Raw genomic sequence first — 26923 nt, 5'->3', positions numbered from 1 at the left:
ACATATGAATCAACTAAAAAATTAACTGAAGCAATAACTAGCCATGTTTCAGAATACAAACACACTAAATTATCAGAATTTCTGTAATTATCACCAGAAGAGAGAAAGAAGAATTCCATTTAAAATAACTATACATTGTACAAAATATTTAGGAGTCTACTTGTTGAGGCATATACAAGAACTCTCTGAATATAACTACAACTATATAAACAAAATAGATCTAAATATTAGGAGAAATATTCATTACTCATGAATAGGCCATGGCAATATAATAAATGATAACGCTACCTAAATGTATTTACTTATTAAGCACCATGCCAAACTAGCAAGAGTATTTCATAAAGGTAGACAAAATGATGAAATTCATCTGGAGGAATAAAAGATCAAGAATCTCAAGAGAAATAATGAATCAAGGGTAAGGAACAGGATTTAGCAGTACCAAATCTCAAACTATATTACAAAGCAGTAATGATCAAAACTATTTGGTACCAGTTAAAAAACAGAGAAGTCAATCACTGGAACATATTAGGTATATAATACATAGAAATAAATGAACACAGTAGTCTTGTGTCTGAAAAACTCAAAGCTCTCAGCTACTGGGGTAAGAACTCAGTTTTTGACAAAAACTCTGTAAAAGTTGAAAGACCTTGTACCCCCTAAAACTACATTACCCAAACCCCCTTTCACCATACCCATAATTCCTTAAGCTTTTGCTTATTGGTCATCGGTTTTTGTGGGATGTATTTAATTGGGTTTGCATGGTCATGGGGCTTCTTGGGACCAGAGGCAGCATGGTGAAGGGTGTTGAGTTGGGACTCTTTCCCTGCATTTCTCTAGCTTTCTAATTTTATATTAATAAATCCTTATAAATATCATACTTTGAAGGCATTGAATATTAATTTTAAAACTTACAACTCCTAAGAAAACTAGAAAGCAATTTTTTTCTGAAACTAGATATAGAAACTAGGTATAGAACCACATCTATATGAAGGTAAATTATAAATGAGTATATATTTAAACAAAAGGTGACATCATAAACAAATCAGAATAGGAAGGAAGCAATTACTTTGCAGCAAGCTCTTCTGATAAAGAACTCATTTTTTTTTAAACCCTTGTACTTCGGTGTATTGTCTCATAGGTGGAAGAGTGGTAAGGGTGGGCAATGGGGGTCAAGTGACTTGCCCAGGGTCACACAGCTGGGAAGTGGCTGAGGCCGGGTTTGAACCTAGGACCTCCTGTCTCTAGGCCTGACTCTCACTCCACTGAGCTACCCAGCTGCCCCTAAAGAACTCATTTTTAAGATATAAAGAGAACTGCTTGAAATTTATAAGAATGAGAGCCATCATCCAGTTGATAAAATTGTCAAAGTTTATGAATAGATGGATCTCAAGTTAAGAAACTCAGACTATCTATAGCCATATAAATAATGCTACAAGGCATAATAAAGAGAATTGCACTTCCAAGCTTCTCTGGGGTTCCACTTCATACCTATCAGATTTGCAAAATTTGCAAAATTTGCAAAACAAAGGAAAATGACAAATGCTAGAGGGTCTATGGGGAAACTGCTACATTAATGAATTAATGTGATTTGGTCCAGCCATTCTGGAAAATAATTTGTAATTAGGCTCTAAAAGTCAATAGACCATGCAACTCTTTGACCCAGAGATATCACTACTACTTCTGTACCCAAAATCAATCAAAGAAAAAGAAAAAGGACCCATATGTACAAATATATATATATATATATATATATATATATATATCAGTACTTTTTATGGTGGCAAAGAACTAGAAACTAGGGAGGTTCTCATGAACTGAAGAATTGCTGAACAAATTATAGTTATATAAATGTGACAAAATACTACTTTGCTCTAAAGAACGCTGAAGAGAATACTTTTAAAGAAATCTAAGAACACTTGAATGAACTGAATGAAGGAAATTAAACTAGAGCAATATAGATAACATTGTAGGGAAAAACAGTTTTGAGAGCTATAAGAATTCTGATGATCAATCACAATTTCACAGGACTCATTGTGAAATGTTACCTCCTAACAGGTGAAAAATGTAAGGTATATATTGAGATTTATTTTTTTGTACATAGCCAATGCAGGAATTTGTTTTGCTTCTCTGGGCACATTTTTACATGAGTTTTGTTTTTCTTTCTTTTTTCAATAAGGTGGGATAGTGTGAGTGAGAGAAGATGGGATTTTTTATTAATGGAAAACAGAGAAATCAGGGACTATACCATTGTACAAAATATAGCATTCAGTGGGGGTATACCTGATGTTCAGGGAAGACTAGTACTTCTGATGTGAGAGGCTGCCAAGTTCTTTTCAGGGCTGCTTTCCTCCTCTGCTGTCCACCTATCATCTAGCTCTCACCTGTGGCTCCAAGCATCTGTAGGAAGTGTAGTGGCCACACCTAGGTAAACCCTCTAGGCAAGAAGGCTAAACCATGTTGAAGGTAACCCATAGACCTCAAAGCCATCAGTAGGTTGGTGGAGGGGGGGGGGTGGCAGAGAAGGTGTCTACCCCAGGCATTGGAAGACTTCCCCTGGCAGGGGGGCAGATGAAGACAATTTGTTCCAAAAGCCATAAAGGGGGCAGAAGCAGGTGCTCTGGAATGCTTAGAGCTTGATTAAACGTTAAAGAAGCCAAGGTCATCCAGTGCATCCCAAGCCATCACTAGTCTTCTTGACTTTTGTCTTGCCCCTGGACTTTAATGGCTTGGAAAAGTGAAGCCCACGACTTTGTGCAACTCTGCCTCACTTAAATACAGTTTATGAGTGAGTCAAAAGATATCACCACTGATATCATTTTGATACGCTTTGAGAACTAAAGACAACAACCAACCAATCAGTGTTTAGGACCTGGTATTGTTATATGTACTCATTGAGGGAGAAGGCAGAGCTGTTTATCTCAAAAAGTTTTATCATTATAAATAAGGTGGTATCCAATCCTGTGACAGAATACTTGCTTGTGCAAGTATTGCTCTGGCTCTCTTACCCATCAGAATCCAGGCCGTCTCCAGAACAACGAAGATTCACAGTATTCATGGCTGGAGGCTGGCAATCTACACACACAGTATAACCCTCTCGAAGGTACTGCATCCAACGGGTCAGGGGTCGATTTTCCATAGCACAATAATGAGTCAAGGATTCTGTCTTGAACTCCATACAATATCTACGGGGGGAAAAATTAATGGCAATTTCATAAGCTTCAGTATAGATCTGACCAATAGGGGGAGTGCTCTCCAGAATCAACAGTACATAAAGGAAAGAGAACCCAACTTGGTATTGGAAGCCATGGATTGGGACCCAGTTTGTACTTTACTGTTCCACTCCTTAAAAACATACCAATAATAAGAATTTTTTTTATTATCTGACTTAAAAACACCCCAAAATCAACCACAAAAACCTTGAACATTTAAGCTTTTTTATTCTCAATTTCTTCATCCTTAAAAAAAAATGAAACCACATCCAGTCCCCAGAAGTATCTATCCCAGAGGGTTGTTACCAGGAAAACACTTTAGAAAAAAGCATAAAATACTCTAAACATGCAAACTAGTGCTAATTATGGCAAAATTTTATGTTTTGGAAAATGTAGCAAAATAAATTATTTGATGACTTCTACATTTTTTAACATGGTGGCTTATTTGTTGCCTAATATTTGTCATCTTTTCCTAATCCATGATTCATTTACTTTCCTACAAAACAAAAAATCTGATGTTTTATTTCCTGAACATATTTCTTTTTTTTTTCCTTTTTTTTCCCCTGAACACATTCCTTAAGATATGTATAAGAAAGAGTTTTAACTTCTTGTCAGCATTTTTATTAAATTTTATTTTTTTCAATGGTCGAATACTTGCTTTGGGTTTTTTGTTTGTTTGCTTGTTTTAAATCCTAACTTCCCTCTTAGAATAATACTAAGTACTGGTTCCAGGGCAGAAGAATAGTAAGGCCTAGGCAATTGGTGTTAAGTGACTTGCCCAGGATCACACAGCTAGGAAGTAGTCAAATCTGAACCCAGAACCTTCCATCTCTATGCCTGGCTCTCTACTGAGCCACCTAGCTGCCCATACCATTTGTTTTTTATCCTTCCCACTTTCAAAAACAAAACCCTTGTAATATATTAGCAGAGTCAACTTTGCCTACTTTTCAAGAATTTTACAAAGTTAGCCAAATTGAAGTTGAGAAAGGCAAACGTGCCTTTAAAATGTTTTGTGTTTCAGCAGTCTGTAGATATTTACTAGATTAGAAATTAAAACATTTGAGGATCAATATGAAAAATTTTGATTTTGTGGACCACCTAAAAAGTTTCAGGGATCACTGGACCACCCTCTGAGCACTGCTATATTAGTTAGACCCATGGATGGACCTATGGATAAGACCCATAGATTAATTCTAACAGCCATGGATGATCAGAATAAAATAGATTGTAATAGTCCATGAATAATTCTCAAAGGAGAACTTCCAGACACAGGTGAGGATTTTCAGAGTTGCTCAAAATAAAGGGATATCTTAATAGCATGAGTTATGTCAATTTGAGATTTAAATGTTGGCATTATTTATAGCTCTAATACTAAAAACAAAGGTCAGCTAGGTAGATAGAGCTCTGGGTCTAGTCAGAAAGACTTTAATTCAAATGTGACCTCAGACACTAGCTGCATCACCCTGGGCAAGTTACTTTAAGCCTTTTGGTCTCAGTTTTCTCATCTGTAAAATGAGCTGAAGAAGGAAATGGCAAATGCTCCAGTATCTCTGCCAAGAAAACTCCAAGTAGGATCAAAAGAGTCAGACAATTGAAACAAAACTGAGCAACAACAACAACAAAACAAAACAAACAAAAAACAAAGAAGAAATATCCAAAGGTAATTATAAAAAATATCACTTTGACACCATTCTATTTCCTTACTGAGCTAGATTTATTTCTAATATTGTATTATTTCTGTTTCTAACTAATGCTTTGTATAATTTTCTACTTGAAGCATGATCTGTGCTTCAAGGCTCTTTCTTCATTCCTTTCTTCTAACATTCTCTTCTTTTTTTAAAACCCTTACCTTCCATCTTAGAAGTGATACTAAGTATTGGTTCTGAGACAAAAGAGTGGTAAAGACTAGGCTTTAAGTGACTTTTTAGATTAAGTGACTTGCCCAGGGCCACACAGTTAGAAAGTGTCTGAGGCCACATCTGAACTCAGGACCTCCCATTTCTAGGCCTGGCTCTCTGTCCACTGAGCCACCTAGTTCTGCACTTAAATTGGGGTGATTGAAATGGAGATTAACAGCTCTACCTTGCTGGTTGACAAGAATCATCTTAAGCCAAGTGTCACATCTTAAGGCAGCATCACAGAATCCTTGGGTGCGCATTGGGGTGAACAGACTTAACTGGGCATAATCTGATTTCTTCATCTAGACATTGGAATTCTAGGATCAGGCATGTGATTTTTTTTAAACCCTTGCCTTCCATTTTAGAATCAATATTGTATATTGGTTCCAAGACAGAAGGTAAGGGCTAGGCAATGAGGGTTAAGTTACCTGCCTAAGGTCACACAGCTAGAAGTATTTTGAAGTCAGATTTGAACCCAGGATGTCCCATCTCTGGGCCTGGCTCTTCATTCATTGAGCCACCTAGCTGCCCCCAAACATGTGATTTTCCATCATCATCAGGGAATCAGGGATGGACTACAAATTACTAAGCCCACTCCATCAGCAGATATTTACCAAATAGTGCTGTTTTGGGTTGCCTAGGAGAGGACTGAATGATGAGCTTCCAAAGTTTTATTTAATGACTCAAGATGCTAAATGTCTTTGTCTTTTTCTCTGATCACCGAGAGTTTACTGACTAATTAATTTATTGGTTATTGCTAAATGAATAAATTTATTTTCCTACTTGGAACCCATTCTCTCAGAATTTGTAATCATTCCAGCTGCAAAGACCTTCTGAGAATTAAGAACTGTGATAGATTATAAAGAGAGGTTGGAGAATGGTTTTTGAAGTTATCTATCCTGTTCTCAAGGGCCTCATCAATAGGAAGATGAATGAACAACACGATCTATTGGACTTTTCTTCCCAGCCTGACTATCTTTCTCAGGATGTCCTTGTGGTAGAGCAGAAAGGATGTTGCATTTAGAATGAGTAGATCCAGGTTTGAATCATGCCTCTGACACTTATTAACTATGATATGGTCAAGGCATCTAACCTCGTTAGCCTCAAGGATTCCTCGTCTGTAAAATGAAGTAACAGTACTTTTGCTATTTGCCTTACAGGCTTGATGTGGAGAAAGCAGGTAGCACTACACAAATTTGAGGTTTTAACAAGTATCGTATGTGCCACCTAGCAGATGCTATGCTGTGTCTATAGAACCTATCGAGACTCCATAAATATTGGGGATAATTCACATTTGTATTGTGTTTGAAGTATGCTATTCACAATCCCATTAGGTAAATAACAAAAATATTATTTCTCACATTTTATAGATAAAGAAATTGAGGATGTAAGAATTTAAGCAATTTGCCCGTGCTCATATAGGCAGTAAGTATGGATTTGAGAACTCCACGCATCAATTCTAGCCTCTTTCTATTACACCAAACTGTATTAATGCACAAAGTGATGTGCTCATTACTACCCATGTGACCTTAGGCAAGTCATCTCTCTTTAGGTCATTTTTCTCCTATATAAAATGAAGGGGTTGGATTAAATGATTTAAGGTCCTCCAGCTCTGGATATGTGATCTTACAATTTCATTTTTATATAGAACCTTTCTCCAAAGAACTAAGGATTAATACCTAATTTAATCTTTATGGCATTCATAAAACCAGGAAGAAGACATATATTCCCTGCTCTGTAGTGATGGTGGTGAGGGAGATATTAAGTTCAGAAAGAATAAATGCACTAGACAAGCAGATAAAAAAGCAAATTCAATTATCCATCGTAGATTGTGTCTATGTGCACAAACAAGCTTGGCTTTTTTATTACTGACCTGACTACTCAACCTTCAAATTTTAAATCAAAAGAGTAATTACCCAGCATCCCCTGTGTCTGCAGACCACTGTGGAGATACCACCTGTCTTTTTCTCTCCTTGTTGTATGCAGAGGTAGTGATAAAAGCAGGCACTGAAAAGGAAAGGATTGTATTAAAACATATGGTCTAAAAAGCAAAGCACTCAGAGTAGGATTCCCAGCCCTTTGGCTTTAGGACACATATTTCAAAAAGTCCTAAGTTTCCCATGATTCATCAAAGAAGGTCATGAGAAGGCAAGTGGCAATATCTCCAAAATCATGTTTGAGAGAGATTTGCATATATACTTTATGGGAAGGAAAGAAATGGGGTTCACATCCATGACTTCAGGGTAAGAAAGACCATTTCTATAGTCCGTGCTACTGGGGATCTTGAGGCTGGTGGATTACTTGAGTTCAGGAGTTCTGAGCTACAGTTGAGTTAATGCAGACTTGATGTCTGAACTAAATCGAGCAGCAATATGACAAATTCTGGATGGAGTAGTGATAGGGAAAGAGGAACTGAGATGCTGAAGTACGGGCGAATAAGGCCAGGTCAGAAAAATAAGACAGTCAATTCTTCCATGAAGATTAGCATTTGGCTTGGCCAGAAATGGCCTCTGCACCAGTCTGGGAAAAGTAGGGAAATCCAGTCTCAAGATATAATAAATAAAATAAAATATGCTTTAAATGAATAAAAGAAGAGGAAGAACCCCATGGCAAATAAATAGAGAACTAAAAGGGCAGGTAGGTGGCCCATTAGTTAGAGAGCCAGTCTTGGAGACAGAAGGTCCGGAGTTCAAATCTGCCCTCAGACACCTCCTAGCTGGGTTGGATCACTTAACCCCATTTGCCCAGCCTTACTGTTCTTTTGCCTTAGAACCAATACTTAGTATGGATTCTAAGACAGAAGGGGATGAGGGGGAGAGGAAGAAAGAGAAAGAGAGAGACAGAGACAGAGCTCAAAGGAATATAATTTAAAAGAGATAGATCAAGTTAATGAACACTTATTAAGCATCTCCTATATACTAAACACTGTGCCTTAGCACTGGGAATAGAAAAAAAAAACACAAAAATAGCCCATGCCTTCAAAGAGTTCACAATTTAATGAGAAAGATGGCATGTAAACAGCTAAGTACAAAAAAAATAAATGCAGCAAAAAAAATGAAGATAATCTCAGGGCAAAGGTATTAGAATTAAGGGAGATCAAGACTTCTTGAAGAAGACAGAATATTAGCTAAATCTTAAAGTTAGAATTCCAAGACTGGGGGACAGCCAATGAAAATGAGTGAAGTCTGGGCAACTAGGTGGCTCAGTGGATTGAGAGCCAAGCCTAGAGTCAGGAGGTCCTGGGTTCAAATCTTACCTCATATGCTTCCTAGTTATGTGACCCTGGGCGGGTCACTTCACCCCAATTGCCTGGTCTTTATTGCTCTTCTTACTTAGTATGGATTCTAAGACAGAAGGTAAGGGTTTAAAAAAAAAAAAAGGAATTGGAATCAGGAGGTGTAGTGTCTTATCCCAAGAACAAGACCAATGTCACTGAAGTATATTAAGGAGGGTAAGATTTAAAACAACTAGAAACCTAGGCTTTACACCGTGTTATAAAGGGCTTTAAAACATAAATAGAATTTTATATTTGACCATAGTGTTAATACAAAGCCAATGAAGAGGGGGAGAGAGTGGAAACATGGTCAAATCTAGTTTAAAATACCAGTTTGACTGCCTGGGGGATGGACTGCAGTGAGGAGAGGCTTGTGGCCAGCAGACCAACCAGAAGTATATTGTAATAGTCCAGGTGTTTGGAATGAGAGCCTGTTCCAAGGTCATGACAGTGTCAGAGGAAAGAAGAGGTGGGGTGGGGGGAGAAGAAGAGACATTCCAAAGGGACAATCAAGATTTGATAAATGATTGGATATATGGAGAGTGAAAGAATGAGAAGTCAGGGATGACACCTAGGTTGAGAACCTTTTTCTCTCTCCTATTTAAATTTTCCTTCCTTTCTTTTCTATCTGTCCTTTTACTCTATATCTTCCCACAAGTGATCCCATTCCCTACTATTTTCTCCAGCAGAGTGCCCCCTCTCTGATTCCTATTCTCTCACTTATATATTCATGCATTATATATATATATGCATATATGTATTCACATAACATACATGTACATAGCTAATAATTAAATTTTAAAACATGGTTATTCAAGTAACTAGAAATGGGGACATAATTAGGAATACAAATTACTTTATGTGTACTTGTTATTGTAGACCAAATCTGAAAAGAAAAAAGAAAGAATCTCAGTACAGTTTTAGACGGACAACTGGAACGATTGAATGATAGATAAATGCATGTATATATATGCATATGTATATATAAATATATATGAGCTAATGTTCTAGTTCTTATATTTGTGAGCTAAAGTTCTGGTTGTCATATATGTATGAGCTAAAGTTTTAGTTGTCAGTCTAAAGCTGCTCCATAGTGAGTTTCTTTTCTCTTTCGCTTCAGATTTAGTCTCTAATAACAAGCACGCCTATAGGATTTTGTGTTCCTAATTACTTCCCCATTTCTAGTTACTTGAATGACCATGTTTATTAACTTCAATGGGGACAAAAATCATCTACTCATCAATACATACACTGTAATCAAAGTGACCCAGGAACTTTTCAATACATTTTACTCATTGAATTTGTTTCGATTTTTAAAAAAGATACAATGCCTTCTAATGATGAGTATATGTTATATATTCAAACAAAAGTTTAAATGAATCACTCTCTTAATCAGCAGTTTAGAAGCAAGTGAGAATCTTCACTTAGATTAAATTCAGTCCAGGAGGACATGGTTGTTGTCCACAGGAAGGGGGCAGGCTATCCAAATTCAAGACCCATCTACTTGCTCTGCTATAATGTGAAAGGCAATAAAAGGAAAGAAAATCCACCTCTAGAGGAGCTGAGGTTACAAAATTCCCATCTAACTTGTAATAGAAAGAAAATAAAGATTTGACTCTACCCAGTCACTTGTGTGATTTGGGCAAGAGATTTCACCTTTATAGATATAGATATAGATATAGATATAGATATAGATATAGATATAGATATAGATATAGTTTCCATTTCCATAAAATAAAGGGGGGAGGCTGGAAAATTCCAAGATTTTTTTCAGCTCTGAAGCCCACATTCCTTTTATTCACTATCATTATTACTTAAGTAGAGTTGTAGAATATGGAAACTGAGTAACTGGATCTTGCCAGCATAGTCCTCTCAAATTTTGATTGTGCCCTTTCCCCCAAGTCCATGGTCAAAATAAGCAAATTAAAAACCACAAATGTTTCCCCAAAATAGTTTAACAAATGTTTCAGTTGCTATGATTTTATGGGAAGACCAGGCTTCCTAGGTATGGCCATACCATAGATTATAATTAGTGCAGCTTTTTTTTTTAACTTAAAAGCAATAAATAAGGTGGGGTTGTATTTTTTTTTTTGGAAATTCCTTTCTCCTCCAGTACTATTCCATATTTCCTTGTTCTAGTTAGAATTCGTAAATAACATTTAATTATTAACTGAACAATTTCTTCTTTGAGGGACCAGCAGCAATCTATTATTACTATGTTTGGTTTTGTAAAAACCTACAATTGTAAAAATAATATATGATATATAGGTCACTTAGAAAATTAAAGTGAACTAAATTTATTTTGAAAAGTGTTTCATGCCCTTTGAGCTAATGGAGAGATCTTAGGTCTTCACAAAAGCTGATTATGTATCACTGATCTATAAAAATAATGTGGAAACAGAAAATAAATGGAAATAGAAAAGTTAATATCCACCTAGTAACTGAAGTTTAAAAAGCACATTGCAGAGTGGGAAAAAATATATAAGAACAATAATTTAAAGGAATGGGAAAGACATATATTGATATGGATGTTATGGCTCATGTTTTTGATAGAAATCTATTCATAAATTGGGGAAAATAGTCATTTAAACCAACTCTCAATTAAATTTTCAAATAAAGGTTTTGAGGTCCAGGACTTCAGTGATAATGACTCTCAAATCAGACTCTTCTTTCCCCACCTGAGGCTCTTGGTTATTCAAAACCACAGTTACTATTTCAGTATAAATGGTTAACAGAGATGTCTTTAACAAACAGAAACAATGTGATTTGGAATGTGACAATCAGAAAGGAAGTCTACAGGAAGAAGAGAAGAGAGAGAAGGAGGCTGTGTATGATGAGGGGTGGAACTGGGGTCCTGTTCTACCCCACTTGAACCTATCCAGGGCTGTGAAGAGAGGGCTTATGGTGACAATATGATCCAGGGCCAGTGATTGTTATTATGGTTCTGTCAAAGTCCAGAATATTTTAGTGTTCCCAGTATTTTAAGGAGTATTATTAAAGTCTTAAAAATCCTCAAGGCAAAATTAAAAAATAACTGTATACTAAGTCAAATTTATAAGAATCCAAGTCATTCCCCAATTGATAAATGGTCAAAGGATATAAATAATTGGCAGTTTTCATATGAAGAAATCAAGGCTATCAATAATAATAATCAAGTCATTTGTCTGCACCTTCTGGGTCATGATTTCTATCATTTTCTTACTAATTTGACAGACCTGTTGGTGCTGAGCATAAATAGTTTTATAGATATGGGTGTGCTTTTTTGGTAAAACCAACACAAAAAAGATGGAACAAGTAGCCAGTGGTAGTTTTAACATCAACATGGGCTTCAATCATGGTCTCCCCCTCTGTGAATATGGAGCACATCTTGTCCCAGGTAAGGTCCATTCCAGGGAAATGAGTTGGAACTGCTCTTTCTAAAGTTACTAACAATCTCTTATTCACCAAATCTAATATCCTTTTCTCAGTCTTTGTCCTTCTTGACCTCTCACTGCATCAAGATTGTTGAGATTTCTTGATACTCTCTTCTCTCTAGGTTTTCAAGACACTATTCTCTCTTGGTTTTCTTCCTTTTACCTGACTGATCCTCAGGCTCCTTTGCTATCTCTTCATCCAGTTCAAACTCCTAATACCTAGGAGTTTTCTAGGGCTCTGTCCCAGGCCTTCTTCTCTTTTCCCTCCATATTATTACTTGATTGTTTCAGAAGCTCCCATAGGTTCAATAATTATCTCTCTATAGATGATTCTCAAATCTGCTTATCCAGCCCTAACCATTTAGCCTACCTCTAGTCCCATATCTCTAAGACTTACTAGACACTTTAAATTGTATGTCCTGTAGACATCTTAAACTTGATCGATATATCAAAAATTGAATTAACTGATCTTTCCCCCAAACTGTCCCCCCTGACAAACTTCTCATAACTGTGAGAGAACCACCATCCTCCAAGTCCCTCAAGTTCTCTCACTCCTTCTCCCTCCCCACATCCAATCTGTTGTCAAGTCCTGCCAATTTCACCTTTGCTACATCTTTCAATTGTGTCTTCTCTCCTCTGATCTGTTAACTCTTTGGTGGAGGACTTCATTTCATCACGCCTGGACTATGTCTTCAACAAGTCTCTCCAAATTCCATTCCCATTCTTTATTCAGCTGCAAAAGTGGTTTTCCTAAAGTGAAGGCCTAACCATGTTACTTTCCTCCTTATCACCTCCAGGATCAAATATAAAATCCTCTGTTTGGCATTCAAAGCCCTTCACAACCTATCTCCCCACCCCAATCTTCTCAAGTTTCTTATACCTCACCCCCAATCATATATTATTAGATCTGGGTTCAATGTCCTCCTTGCTGTTCCTCAAGCAAGACACTTCATCTCTTGGCTCCAGGCATTTTCAATGGCTGTCCCCCATGCCTGGAATGCTCTCCCTCCTTATCTCTGCCTCCAGGCTTCCTTCAAGTTCCAGCTAAAATTCCACCTTCTAGAGGAAGCCTTTTGTCTTCCTTCTTCATTCTAGTGTCTTCCTTCTGTTGATTACTTTCTACTTATCCTGTAGATTGCATGTCTGTGAGCTCTTTGTGGGCAGGAATTGTCTTTTGTCACTTTTTGAACAGTCCTTAGTAGAATGCCTTAGCAGAATAGTAGTCCTTAATAAATGCTCACTTAACTAGATGATGCAAGACCTCTGCTGACTACAGGCACTCTATCTCCTAGGTAGTAAAGGATTGTGAAAGTAAGAGAATATGAAAAGGCATTTGGTCAGATCCCTTCCTGATAAGACAGATCTCTATACATGCAACCAATAGGGGATTAATTTGGATGAATAAATCTCTCTTTTAAAATACAAATACCTCCTTAGAAAATTAATTCTATCCTTAGCATGAAGAACTTCAATTCGATAACCAGACTACTGCTTTCCTCACTTAGGGAAAGAAATGGGGGAGGGACACTATCAGGGGCACCATATCATGGCACTTTGGAGAGCTAGAGGGCAATGGGAGGCAACAACAATTTGAGGACCACAAGTAAAGAATGCTGAAAGGTAAGGGGAAAATGTATAGGCAAAAAATGTGGGAGAGAAAGGAGATTGGGAACAAATTTCATCTACCTAGTCGGCTGATGCATTTTTCCCCCACTAAAAACATTTTCTGCTACTGTTGGCATGCACTTCACAGCATGCCCTGAAACCTGACCTAGACATGTGAGGATTGAAAGTGTTCTATTAAGGTGGAGGAGTGGGATAAAAAGACCATTCCATTTGAAGACTGAAGAGCTGGGTTCATTTCCCAGCAAGGTCACTTACTAGCTGCACTATCTTGGGCAATCGATCAATAAATATTTATTAAGTGTCTATTGTGTTCTAGACACTGTGTTAGGTGCTGAGGATACAAAAAGAGGCAAAAGACAATCCCAGGCCTCCAGGAGCTCATAATCTAAAGGGAGGGAAAACATGCAAGCAAATATGGATAAAGCAAGCTATATATGGGATAAAGAGAAAATAATCAACAGAGGAAAGGCACTAGAATTAAGGGGGGTTAGGGAAGGCTTCCTCTAGAAGATGAAATTTTATCTGGACCTTCAAGGAAGGCAGGGAGGGACAGCACTCTAGTTATGTGGTGTGTGAATTGAATATCTAAGGGACCCCAATCTCAGGAAGACTCAACAAATAGACACCATTGAGTCATATTTTTTAATTTGCCAACATGAAGCACAATTCCTGACCTGTAGAAGTCAGTGTATGTGACCTGTTGTCTGGTAAGGTGGGAACTGGAGTAAAACAAAATAAGGTTTCAAAGGCCAGGGGACAAGGGTGAGGTTCTCTCTTTGCTATTTTTTCTTGAGGAACCAGCTTGTACCCCTCACCCTCAGCAGATCTGTTTTTATCTAATCTTACAATTTTCCCCAAAGGCTGGGCCCAGATCCCTTATCTCTTGGAAAAAAGCCTGTGACTTGGAGCTTCAGTAGTCTGGACTGGTGGACATTGAGGAGACTTAGATTCAAAGAATGCAGCTAAGAGAACTTCTGGTTGGAGAACTTCTAGGTAGACTGCTCATTATTTCTCTTTCTCTCTCTCTCACAAATAAATAATTATGAATTTAATATAAGGCTTCAAGATTAATTTTAATTATAATGTGGGACAGCAAGAAAGAATGCTCATAGCCAAGAGATGTTCGTGGAATAGCCAGGAGACCAGTGTCACTGGATCAAATATCCTACATGAGAGGGAGTGAGGTAGACTGGTAGACTAGAGAGGTAGGAGTGGGGTTAGGTTATAAAGGACCTTGAATGCCCAAAAGAACATTTTATATTTGATCCTAGAGGTAATAGGGCCTCTAGAGTTGACATGATTGAACCTGAACGTTAGGCAAAAGTGTCTGAAAGGAAAATGGATAGGGAATGGGAAGATTTGAGCCAGGTTAAACCATCAGCAGGTTACTGCAATAATCCAGGTGTGACATGATGAGGGCCTGTACTAATGAACTAAGTGATGGCAGTGCCAGATGAGAAAAGAGATTATATTTGAGAGATGTTGTAAAAGTGAAATCAACAGGCTTTGACAACAGTTTCAATAAAGGAGGGGTGATGAGAGATAATGAAGACTCTAGGATGACACAAAGGGCCTTCCAGGAGGGTAGAGCCCTCCTTAGTATTAAGGAAGGTGGAAGGAAGGCTTAGGGAAAAAGATAATGAGTTTCATTTTGAATGCATTACTTCTTTGAACATGGGTTTCCTTCATTATAAAATGAGGGGGTTAAATTAAATCATCTCTGTACTGGTAATCTAGAATTCCTATGCTTCTCCTGTGCTCAGTAGAAAAGAGCCATAATAGTAAAAGTCTGTTATGTCCAAGGATTGTACTATGGGTTCTTTAAAGGATTTTACAAGCAAAAACTTTAATTGTGCAATCTATCCTAGCCACCAAAGGCTAGGTGGGACTAGCTCTTTTCTTTAATTTAGAAAATGAAAAATATGTTTTAAAGGAATAAATTGATGGTTCCAAAATCTAATTTATCCCTGTCTTTTTTAAAAAGGGACACTGAATAACAACACACTAGTTAAAAATTAAACACACACACACACACACACACACACACACACACACACTAGTCGTGACCTCTCAATTTTGAATTACCTTCTTTTGGGGAGCAAATATGTTTCTGGAAGCTAAGAATATAGACTACTTAATTATGAACTTGGTATTACTACTCTTATAATTAAAATGGAGATCTCTTATTTAGGGCATTTTTATATCATTTAAGGGAAAATGTTCTCTTATGCATTTATATTCAAAATTGAGAAAATGCTCTTATGAAAATTTATCACAGTGCCTGAAATATATTAGGCACTTTATAAATGTTTATTATGTGCTATCTGAATGTTAACTATTACTTTTATTACATGGTGAGATGCAGAGTCAGCTTGTTTCCTAATATGAAAAACTACCACATTTTGTATAAAATACTTTGACATCAGCATTAGTCTAAAACACTACAGCTTATGATAACAGCATAAGCCATTTGGGGGCATCATTGTATCACTGTTCTTTGTATGATATATTTTCCGTGTTACTGTGTATAAATAGGTCAGAGGGCTTGAAGAAACATGTCTGATAGACTATGTGAGAAAAGTTGGTTGGAGGAAAGGCATTTGTGACTGGTCAATCATTCATTCAGAGGTTGTTCATGGACCATGTGAAGCCTCTTCTCAGAATCATGTTTTAGAATGATTCCCATACATAGATCTCAACATCCCATTTCCCTCTTTCTCCTTCTCCCCACTTCCCACTCTTGGCCCAACAGAGTTAGGTTGTTTTTTTTTTTTTTCTTTTTCTAAGAGTAATAAATAACAGTTTTGTAGTAAAGGGTAAAGAGTACTATTATAAGAAGTTAATAACAATGACAAACAGGAATACCATATGAATGTCCACAATCTTGTCCATGGGAAGTTGTATATTCCAGACAGCCTGCTTTCTCTTCAAGGTGGGGGCAAGGCTCCCCACCATTCTGAGGTTCTTGCTGCACATAACGTCTCCGCACACGTGTTGCCGGTTTGCACTGGTCTGTACAACTGCTCCAGGAACTCCATTCTCCCACAATGCATGGGCGAGCTAGAAAATAACACTATATATCATTTACTGGATCATGTTTACACCCCTATTACCTCCTCTAATAGAAGATTTAATTCCAACACCACGTAAATTTGTCTTTGACTGGCATCCAGTTGAAAAGGTAGCATACAAATTCTCATATTGTTTCGGTTTAGATTGCCCCTACAACTACTCCCAGGAACTATACTTGTCTAACCTTGCAGCCTATATCAGACACAAGGTACACCAAACAGACCTGGTAAACTTGCTCTTTCTATTGATAGATGGCGAACCTATAGGGAACCTTCTCTCAAAACCCCAAAGTGGATTAGGGGCTCCTTTTTAAAATTAAAATTTAATTTAATTTTTTATTAGTAAAATTTGTTTCCAAATATCTTAGCCCCCCTCCCCCTCCATACCATAGAAGACATCATCCAAAATGCAGATATGTATATATAGATTGTGTCTTTCATGTTTTCTCAGTTCATTCTCTGGAGGTGAACATTCACAGGTTATTCTTCAAATGTTAAATCTGGAGCTGTATACAGTATTTGCCTGGTTCTACTCATTTCACTCCTCATTATCTCATGTAGTTCTTTCCAAGTTTTAAAAAATTAATCTGCTTATCATTTCTTACATTGCAGGAGTATTCCATCACAATTATATATCACGATTTGTTTAGCCATTCCCCATTTGATGGGCATTCCCTCTGTTTCCAGTTCTTTGCCATCATGAAGAGAACTGCTAAAAATATTTTGGAATAAAAAGGTGTTTTTCCTTTTTCCCTGATCTCCTTGAGAAACCTGGTCTAAGGACTTACACAATTTTTATAGCTCTCTGGATGTAATTCCAAATTTCTCTCCAAAATGGCTGGATCAATTCTAAGTTCTACCAACAATGTATTAGGGTCCCTACTTTTCTACATCCCCTCCAACATTTGTAATTTAAGCCAGGGTCCTCTTTTTTTTTTTTTAAACAAATCCTGTCCTAGAAAAGATGTAACCTTGAACCAAGAAGATCCGAGAAGACTTAACCTAGTCTAGGGCCACTGAGGACGATGGAAATATGAAAAACTAGAACAAAAAGGACCTTAGAGATCATGTAATATAACTCCCTAATTTATAGTTGAGTAAACTGAGGTTCAATGAGGTTTAAGTATTACATAGTTATTGGCATCATCAGAGCATGATCTTCCTAATCCAGAACTTCCTTCATATACCATCTTATAAAATATTAAGACAAATATAAGTGAAATGAGCAGAACCAGGAGAATGTTATACACAGTAACAATAATACATGATGATCAACTGGGAATATTTAACTTTACCAATATGGCAGGGATCCCGGACAGCTCCAAGGTACTCATGACTAAAAAGGATATCCACTGGCATAGAAGGAACAGATGGATTTCAAATGCAGATGGAAACATGCCAGTTCTTTACTTTATTTCCCCCATGAATTTTTCTCTAGTGTAAGCAATACATTATTTTACACCATAATGAACGAAGAAATATATATTATATGATAATAAATCTATGACCTATATGATACTACCTGCCTTCTTGGGGAGGGGGGACAAGTGGGAGGGAGGAGAGAAAAAAGAATGAGACATAGGTTTTTGGACACAACTAATGTTAGAATTTGTTTCTCTTGGATAAGCATATTTATTATAATTTATGACACTTATAACAAATCATATGTATTAATTGTATTATTGTCATATAACATATTAAGTTATAGAAAAGATAAAATAAATGGTAACTAAAAAAAAAAAGGTTATTTTCAGAATATAACCTTGACTTCCAGAAATGCCCTAACATTTAGTATGCCAAGAAAAGATAAGACTTTCTGAGGCAGCTCATCAAGAGAGGAGACAAGGTTCCATAGGTGGCACAAATTTCCTAGAACAGAGACAAGGGTATGTAAGGCTGGCTACTCCTGGTATCCCATGGATTCTATTTCACCATTCGCATGATGAAACATATCCAGTCAGATACCATGTTTCTCTAAAAAGATTGAGATGTCTGTTTACCAAATTTACTATTAAATCATTTTCAGATTGTCTCAAAAGGCTACAAACCAAGATTTCAAAGTCAAATGTTGTTTTTTCGAATCTGATATGCCAATTTGATGGTCAAGAAGAGGTTTTTAGGAGATTCTGATAGATTTTTACATTTAATTCCATCAGGATTTAGAATGAGATAAAGGATAGATAATAACAATAATAATCGCTAGCTTTTATATAATGCTTTAAGGTTTGCAAAGCAAAGATTACTGTTCTTTTTTGTGAATGCCATTTCATACTAAGCTTGAGATTCAGTCTTGTCTCATGCAAACTATAGTCTAGCCACGTATCTCTTATCTTGTACTGAACTTTCACCTCCGTGAATCACTGTAACCTGGGAGTAGTCATAAGACTGGATATTTTGGGAGGCCCTACATCATACCTTTCATTCATTTCCAGAGAAAACTATGAACCTTTCTGCTGGTGTTGTCAAGGTGGCAAAGAGCTGCCTTGGTACCCAACTCTCACTATTTGTCTCCTTCCTTACCAAATGACTGCTCATTGGTTGTTTTTTTCTGAGGAACACTTCATTTCCCCTGATAACCTGGAAAGTGAACAAATGTTTTTAAACTCCTTTCTCTTCTCTTCTGGGAGGGAGGCCAATGTGAACATTGAGCATTGATAATAACTATTCAGCTCTGGCAAAAAGAAAGGCAACATGGAACTTCATAAAGTTCACTACAAAATTCTCCCTTTTCACCGTACTTTCTAGAAAAAAGATCTTTAGATCTTTGACTTTCTTGTTCTAACTAGTTAGGGGTTTTCAACATGAACCCTATCTTTCCCTTTCAACTTCATCCTCTTTCTCTTTATTCTCCAACTGTGGTTCTTCATAGTTTTGAAACTCTTCAGATCTTGATTATACTTTCTCCATTCCCTCAAGCCTTTCTCTCCACCTACTCATCTTATTAGACAGCTGGTTAACACCATGATTAGTGCTAGGCCTGGAGTCAGGAAGACTCTTCTTTCTGGTTCAAATCTGACCTCGGAAACTGATTGGCTGTGTGATCCTGGACAAGTCACTTACTACTGTTTGCCTCCGTTTCCTCATCTGGAAAATGAGCTGAGAAGGAAATGGCAAACAACTCCAGTAACTTAAAAAAAAAAAAAAAAACAAAAACAAAAAAAAAACAAATGGGGTCACAAAGGGTCAGACAAGCCTGAATAACAACAGTCCTTATTATTACTAGGTGCATGGAATAAGCCATCATCTAAGATGTAAATAGAAATAGCTTTTAGCTTTTATTTAAGATACTAAAATTCTTTAAAAATCTTGGCTCATCTTGAAATTTTTGTTGATTTCATTGGGTTTGCTCAGAAAGCCATTTAAAGTCCCTGGAAGAAAAGGCAGTCTGAACTTGAAGTTACTCTTTTCTAGCATTGTTACTGTTGCTTCAGGTTTGAGCTTGGCAGAACGAGGCTTCCTGTTTTGTTTAAAATCCATGACTTTAAAAGACCCTTCAAAGAGTTTCAGAAAGTTTCTTGAACTTTGAAATGTAGTATTTGGGAGACTTAACTGTGATATAAACGGAATACATTCATTTGAAAAGAGTTACAAATAAAAAGATAATCCCCAAAACATCCAGATGAAAGAACTGTACACAATGTTTATTCCCTTCCTGCATAATAAAACAAAATAATCTATTCTTGCTTTGTTTATGTGCTTTTGGTTATTTTCACTGTAATTTATTTTAGCTAAGTAGGCACTTGTTTTGTGGGAGTGGGGAAGAGCTGGAGGGGAAGGATAGAGGTCCTAGTTGGATTGAATGCTAAGAATCAAACATAATTACAGCTGTACAACAACAGTCTCATTTTAAACCTATTCCATTACTGCTCTGTGCCCTTTCCCTCTGATGCTTATCCCATTGGAGTTAACTCATATCTCCATAAATCCCTCCAAAGGTTCTCCTAGATTTTGGCATTCTCAATATCCATTTCTTTTTCTCTGGTTACTAATGGAACCTGACAAGACTATTTAGTCTGTTGCACAAGATTCTGAATTGTCATCAATAAGCTAACCACAATCTCCCAGTTTCTGAAAACTCGGTTAAAATTTGATCTCCTTTGGGTTATCCTAGGAATTTGGGGTGCTTTGCTGACAGCCAGGGTTTGACAATTCAACAGATACCAGAAAGGAAGGGCACTAGTTTCTATACAAACTCATTTCAGTCCATATCTGCTAAGTGACATCTGTATGCAAGGCATTATGTCCAGCAATAGGAATACAGAAAGAAAATAAGACATGGTCTTGGCCCATAATAAAGTTAACAGTTTTCCAAGAGAAAAAGATGGGAACATGCACACACACACACACACACACATGCTTCATATATGTATACACAAATAGGACATAAGCCAGAATATGCTAAATACCAGATTCTGTGATCTTATTCTCAATACATGACCAGCCCACCTTCTTTTGTACCTCCTGCACTGAAGTCATAGATAGAAGGCTATTGCTGTGTAATTAGAATTCTGCTTCCCAGGACTTGCTGTCCCAGCATCCCACCTATGTCATATAACTAATGTAGGGAAGATATAAGTTTTATGTAGCTCAGGCTTCTCTCTCTCTGCTCCCGGAAAGTGGCGGCTGGGTGAGGGCCAGGCAGGAGAAGTTTACTCATGTGGTCACACTTAAGTTTTGTATTTTGTTCTTTTATTTCCTCTACTTCAAGTGATTACTAATAAATCTTATAAAATAGAATACTTGGAGCTATTGGAATTAATTTAAATTTAATATTATGCACTATTTATACCCACTATATATCTTCCTATTCCCTTTTGGGTTATTTGTAAATTCAGGAATATGCTGAGTCACCTTGAACAGAACTTGAAAAAGTTAACTGTTAAAAATGCTCAGCGTGAGCATTTTTACCTCAGAAATTAGCAAAATGCCATAAATCAAGGCATGAGTTATCATTTTACCTATTGTCCAGACTAATAAAGTGATAGCAAAAATGGTATAATTCAGATTAAAGCTCTGCTCTGGGTTTTTAGAGAACAGGTTGTTAAATATTTACCAGAATATTCCTGTTTATAATTTAAATTGTTCTAAATACTTTAAGGTCACTGAAAGCACCGTGCAGTTTCCCAAGTGGAATGCAGGTAATTTTTCCTTTCTCCATTACCCCCTCAAAGAGAACTTTTTCAAATCCTTAATTTCTGTCTTAGTAACAACTCTAAAACAGAAGGGCAGCAAGGGCTAGGCAAATGAGATTAAGTGACTTGCTCAGGGTCTCACAACTAGGATGTATCAAAAGCCAGATTTGTACCTTAGTCTTCCTGACTCCAGGCCCAATGCTTTTTTATTATGCCACCTAGCAACCCCCAAAAGAATTTTCAATAAATAAGTCAGGCATGATTTCCCTTTGAAGAAAGGATAAGACAGAATGAGGTAGGTGAAAAGAGTACTGGCCAAAAGCAGATCTGGATCATAACAGTTCTGACATTTAGTAAATGTGTGACTGTGGATAAATCACTAAATTTCTCTATGCTTTGATGGTAAATATGGATATCACGTGTATTGCCTACATCCAGAGGTACGCTGGAGATAGCCCAAATGGCTGTAGAGAGCTGATTATTGAATTTTTCATGTGAGCATTTATACCTCCAAAATCAACAATGGTACAAATAAGGGCTGAATCTATTGTTGATTTTCTAGAACTGGAGCAGCTAGATGGCACAGTGCATAAAGTGTTTGAGTCAGAAAGACCCGAGTACAAATCCAGTCTTGGTCACTTACTAGCTGTGTGATCTTCGACAAGTTATTTAACTCTACTTTGCCTCAGTTTCCTCGTCTATAAAATAGGGATAATATTAGCAACCCATCTCCTGGGGTTCTTGTGACAATCAAATGAGATAAAATTTGTAAAGCTCTTAACACAATGCCTTGTGCTTGGTAAGCACTATATCAGTATTAGCTATTATTATTATTTCTTGAGTTATTGGAGAAAATGTTAATACAGATTTAAAGTATGTCCAGTGGGACATTTCCCTTTCTCCACTGCCCCAGAGCCAGTTGTTAAACATTACTCAGTATACTCCTCCTCACAGGCTTCTTATGAGGAAAATACTTTGTAAAACAAAGTGTTAAAGAAATGAGTAATCTACTTCACTCTTCAGCCTCTCCCAACTATAATCAGGAGTAAATGAACAATTTTCTGCCCTCGCTTTAGGTGGTACCTTGTCGGACTTGAAGTGGGAGAATCCATGCTATTGTGTTACGCATTCTGAGACACATGGTCGCCCAGGCCACAGCACAATGAGCTCTGCCTTCCCCCACTGACTTCCTTGGCTTTGGTTCCACTGTCTAAATAAGGTGGGCCATAAATAATAATGATGAGTTAGCTCCAAGACTTATTGTGTGGAATGACTAAGAAAAATTATAAGTTGACATTATGAATTATTGTGTAAATACTGTGTTCATTTAAAAGCCCAGACATGAAGGTGCCAGTTGGGTCCAGAGCAAGTCACCCTCCCAGCTCTCAGTGCAAGAGACGGACTGATTGAATTCTCATAAACTGCAAACTCTGAACAAAAATTATTTGTGGGAATTGAATTAAGATAGAGTATTCAAAAATAAAGGCAAGGGGGGAGGGAAGCTAGATGATTCAGTGGATAGAGAACCAGGTCTGGAGATGGGAGGTCCTGGGTTCAAATTTGACATCAGTCACTTCCTAATTGTGTGACCCTGAGCAAGTCACTTAATCCCCATTGCCTAAACCTTATCATTCTTTTGGCTTAAAATCAATGAGAATTAATATATAGTATTAAAGACAGAAGGTAGGGGTTAAAAAGAAAAATAAAAGGAAGTTTTTTTTTGGAGGAGAGGTTTATTTTTTTAAATGCCCTAAAGTTGGAAATGATGAACAAGCCTCTCAAATAGCACCTCCCCACCTTTCCATCCGCTGTAAGAAACACCTGTCTGAAGAGGTAGCAGAGAGGTGAAAAGAACAAAACCCAGGAAGTTTACTAGTCTGTGCTAGATGACTGAGTCATCATCTTGATTCTGCCATTTGCTAGCTACTTGGACTTTGGAAAGACACTTCATGCTGTAAAGCTCAAATTCCTCATCAATAAAAAAAAAAAAAGCACTTGAATTACATGATCTTCAGGATCCTGTACAACTAGAAATCTTTATTCTGATCCTCTTCTTTTCAGTAGCAATCTAATTAGATTGAAATAACTGTCCTCTTGGCTAGCTCAAAAAAAGGAAAGGAAGGGAATAAACATTTATTAAACATCTAATAAGTGCCCAGCACTGTGCTAAGCATTTTACAAATATTTTATTTGATCCTCTTGACCCTGAGAAGTAGATATTATTATTATAATACCCATTTTACAGTTGAAGACAGTAGGGTAGCCTGAGGCTAAACATAACTAGTAATTGAAATCATCAAGATTTGAACTTAGGCCTTCCTGTGTACTTACTGTGTGCGATCATGGGGCAAGCCACTTCACCTTGCTTGTCTTGGTTTCCTTATCTGTCAAATGAGCTAGAGAAGAAAACAGCAAACTACTCCAGTAGTTTTGCCAAGAAAACCCCAAATGGGGTCATGAAGAATCAGCCCCAACTGTAACAACAGTTTCCTGACTGCAGATCCTGTGCTCTATTTACTCTATTCATACACAGTGCGGTGAGATTCTATTCCTTACTATATAATGAAGCAAGTAATGTAGGTTTATACCAGTGATTCTCAAAGTTGGCGCCACTGCCCCCTGGTGGGTGCTGAAGCAATACAGAGGAGCAGTGATGGCCACAGGTGCATTTATCTTTCTTATTAATTGCTATTAAAATTTTTTAAAAATTAATTTCCAGGGGGCTAAGTAATATTTTTTCTGGAAAGGGGGTGGTGGGCCAAAAAAGTTTGGGAACAACTGGTCTAGGCTCACAGAATCTCAATTGGAAAGCTTTCAGGGACCACTGAATCCAACCCATAACTGAACAAGAATTCTTCCTCCATGAGGGCAGCTAGGTGGCACGATGGATAGAGTACCAGGCTGGAGTAGGGAGGACCTGGGTTCAAATCTGGTCTTATATACTTCCTTACTGTGTGACCCTGGGCAAGTCACTTAACCCTATTTGTCTAGCACTTGCCCTTCTGTCTTAAGAGTTCTTATTAGGACAGAAAATAAGGGTTTAAAGAAAAAAAAAAAGAATTCCCCTTACTTAAACTCCATAAATGGTGGTTCATCCTTCCCTTAAAGATCTCTACTGAGGAGAAATGCACTTCTTAGTGAGGAAGACCATTCCATGTTTGGATAGCTTATTTTTTTAGGAAGGTTTTTTCTTGTAAATTCTATCTCTATCTCTCTTATATCTTCTTCATTCTCTCCATTCACATGGCCATCACTGTCTTTTAAGTCCTCATGATCTTTCACTTGGTCTAATTGCATTCCTAATTAATTGCATTCAATCTCTCTTTCTAAGCCCAACCCTCCACTTTCTACAACTATCATATTGATACTTCTAAAACACAAGTTGACTTATACTCTTCTGCTCAAGAAGCTTTGGTGCCTCCATATTGCCTCTAAGAAAAATATAAAAATCTTTTTAGCATTTAAAATTTTTTGTAATCTGGCTCTAAACTCTTCTCTCTCTCTCTCTCTCTCTCTCTCTCTCTCTCTCTCTCTCTCTCTCTCTCTCTTTCCCCCCCTCTCTTTTCCGGATTATGTCCCCTTCTCCCCCTCATTCCATGTACTTTATATACTGATTCAATGAGCTTCTTTGGTGTTCCCCAGACAAGACACTCCATCTCCCATCTTCACGTCTTTGCACACAGACTATCTCCCATTCCCCATGACCTCCCTCTTCTCCTTAGAAACTTGAGCTCTATTCAAGGCTCAGCTAAAGTTTCACCTACCTTTCCTAATCTTCCCAGCTATTATCTCCTCTACCAACACTACTGCCATGGCTACACACACATATATGATTCTCCCAAAAAATTGCCTTATGGTTACTTTACATATATTTTATATTTGCTTATCTTTGTAATGTTGTTTCAGCCTCTCCCACAAGAATATAAGCTGTTTGAGAAGAGATGTTATTGTCATAGCTGTTTAGTTGTTTCCATCTCTTCATGACCCCATTTAAGGTCTTCTTTGCAAAGATACTGGAGTAGGAGGCAGCTGGGTAGCTCAGTGGATTGAGAGCCAGGCCTAGAGACAGGAGGTCCTAGGTTCAAATCTGACCTCAGACACTTCCCAGCTGTGTGACCCTGGGCAAGTCACTTGACCCCCATTGCCTAGCCCTTACCTCTCTTCTGCCTTGGAACCAATACACAGCATTAATTCTAAGATGGAAGGTAAGGGTTTAAAAAAATGATACTGGAGTAGCTTACGATTTTCTTCTCTAGCTCATTTTTGCAGATGAGGAAACTGAAGCAAACAGCAAACAGGGTTAAATGATTTGCCCAGGGTCACACAGCTAGTAATGTCTGAAATCAGGTTCAAACTCAGGAAGAGAAATCTTTCTGACTCTAAGGAAACATTCTATCTGGCAGCCCTAAAGGTAGGGATTATTTTCATTTTTAAACATTGTTTCTTTTAAGCCTAGTGTGTGGTGACAGGCACACAGTCAGTGCTTAATAACTGTTATTTGAATTGAATTGACAACTAAATCTGCCTCTTTTGCAATTTCTACCTCTTACTTCTGGTTCTGCCTCTTCCACTTGATAGCTTAAAAATAACTGAAGACAGGTCTCATCATTTCCCTCTAACTTTCATCCAATCCTGATATTTATGATCTCAGAGGCTTTTTATCAATCCAGTCACTTCTCTGTATGCTCTCTAGCTTCTCAATGTCCTTCTGAAAATGAAGCATTCAGAACAGAACATAATAACCCAGATAAAATACAACCACGATGCAGTAATTATTACCTCCTTCGTTCCAGATAGCACATCTTTCTTCTTGTCATTGAGTCATTTTTAGTCATATTTAACTCTTGGTGATTCCTTTTGGGATTTTCTTGGCAAAGATACTGGAGTGGTTTGCCATTTCCTTCTCCAACTCATTTTTCAGTTGAGGAAACTGAGGCAAACAGGGTTTAGTGACTTGCCCAGCTAGTAAATTATCTAAGGCCAAATTTGAATTTGAGTCCTCCAGACTCCAAAACTGGCACTCTATCCATTGTGCTACCTAGCTGCCTTATGCCTTTCTTAATGCTGCTAAAGATGGAATTCATCTGGGGCTATCCCACTTTGATTCATTTTGTGATTTCCACCCACTAAAAATACAAAATCTTTCTCAGACAAACTGCTTTCTAACCATGACTCTCCCATACTGAACTTGTAAAACTTCTTTTAAAAAACCCAGGCAAAAGACTATTAAATATAGTTTCCTTAGATTATGATATATCTTATACTTTATTAAAGTCTTCGGAAATACTCTCACCTAACTT

At 37.3% G+C, this 26923-nt stretch overlaps 1 protein-coding gene across 1 annotated transcript in view; it reads right to left on the bottom strand.

The window, feature by feature from the left end:
* Positions 1-26923, bottom strand: part of SBSPON (somatomedin B and thrombospondin type 1 domain containing) — a 63066-nt gene that overhangs the window by 27430 nt on the left and 8713 nt on the right. Inside the window, exons 2-4 of the mRNA XM_044665869.1 lie at positions 16286-16480; positions 7024-7114; positions 3006-3182 (exon numbers count right to left, since the gene is read on the bottom strand). Of these exons, the coding sequence (XP_044521804.1) occupies positions 3006-3182; positions 7024-7114; positions 16286-16480 (463 nt within the window). The remainder of the gene's footprint in view (positions 1-3005; positions 3183-7023; positions 7115-16285; positions 16481-26923) is intronic.

Source organism: Gracilinanus agilis, chromosome 1, assembly GCF_016433145.1.
Source record: "Gracilinanus agilis isolate LMUSP501 chromosome 1, AgileGrace, whole genome shotgun sequence".
NCBI lineage: Eukaryota > Metazoa > Chordata > Mammalia > Didelphimorphia > Didelphidae > Gracilinanus > Gracilinanus agilis.
Note: the sequence above shows the minus strand (reverse complement) of the source record. Positions and strands in the feature narration are given on the sequence as shown.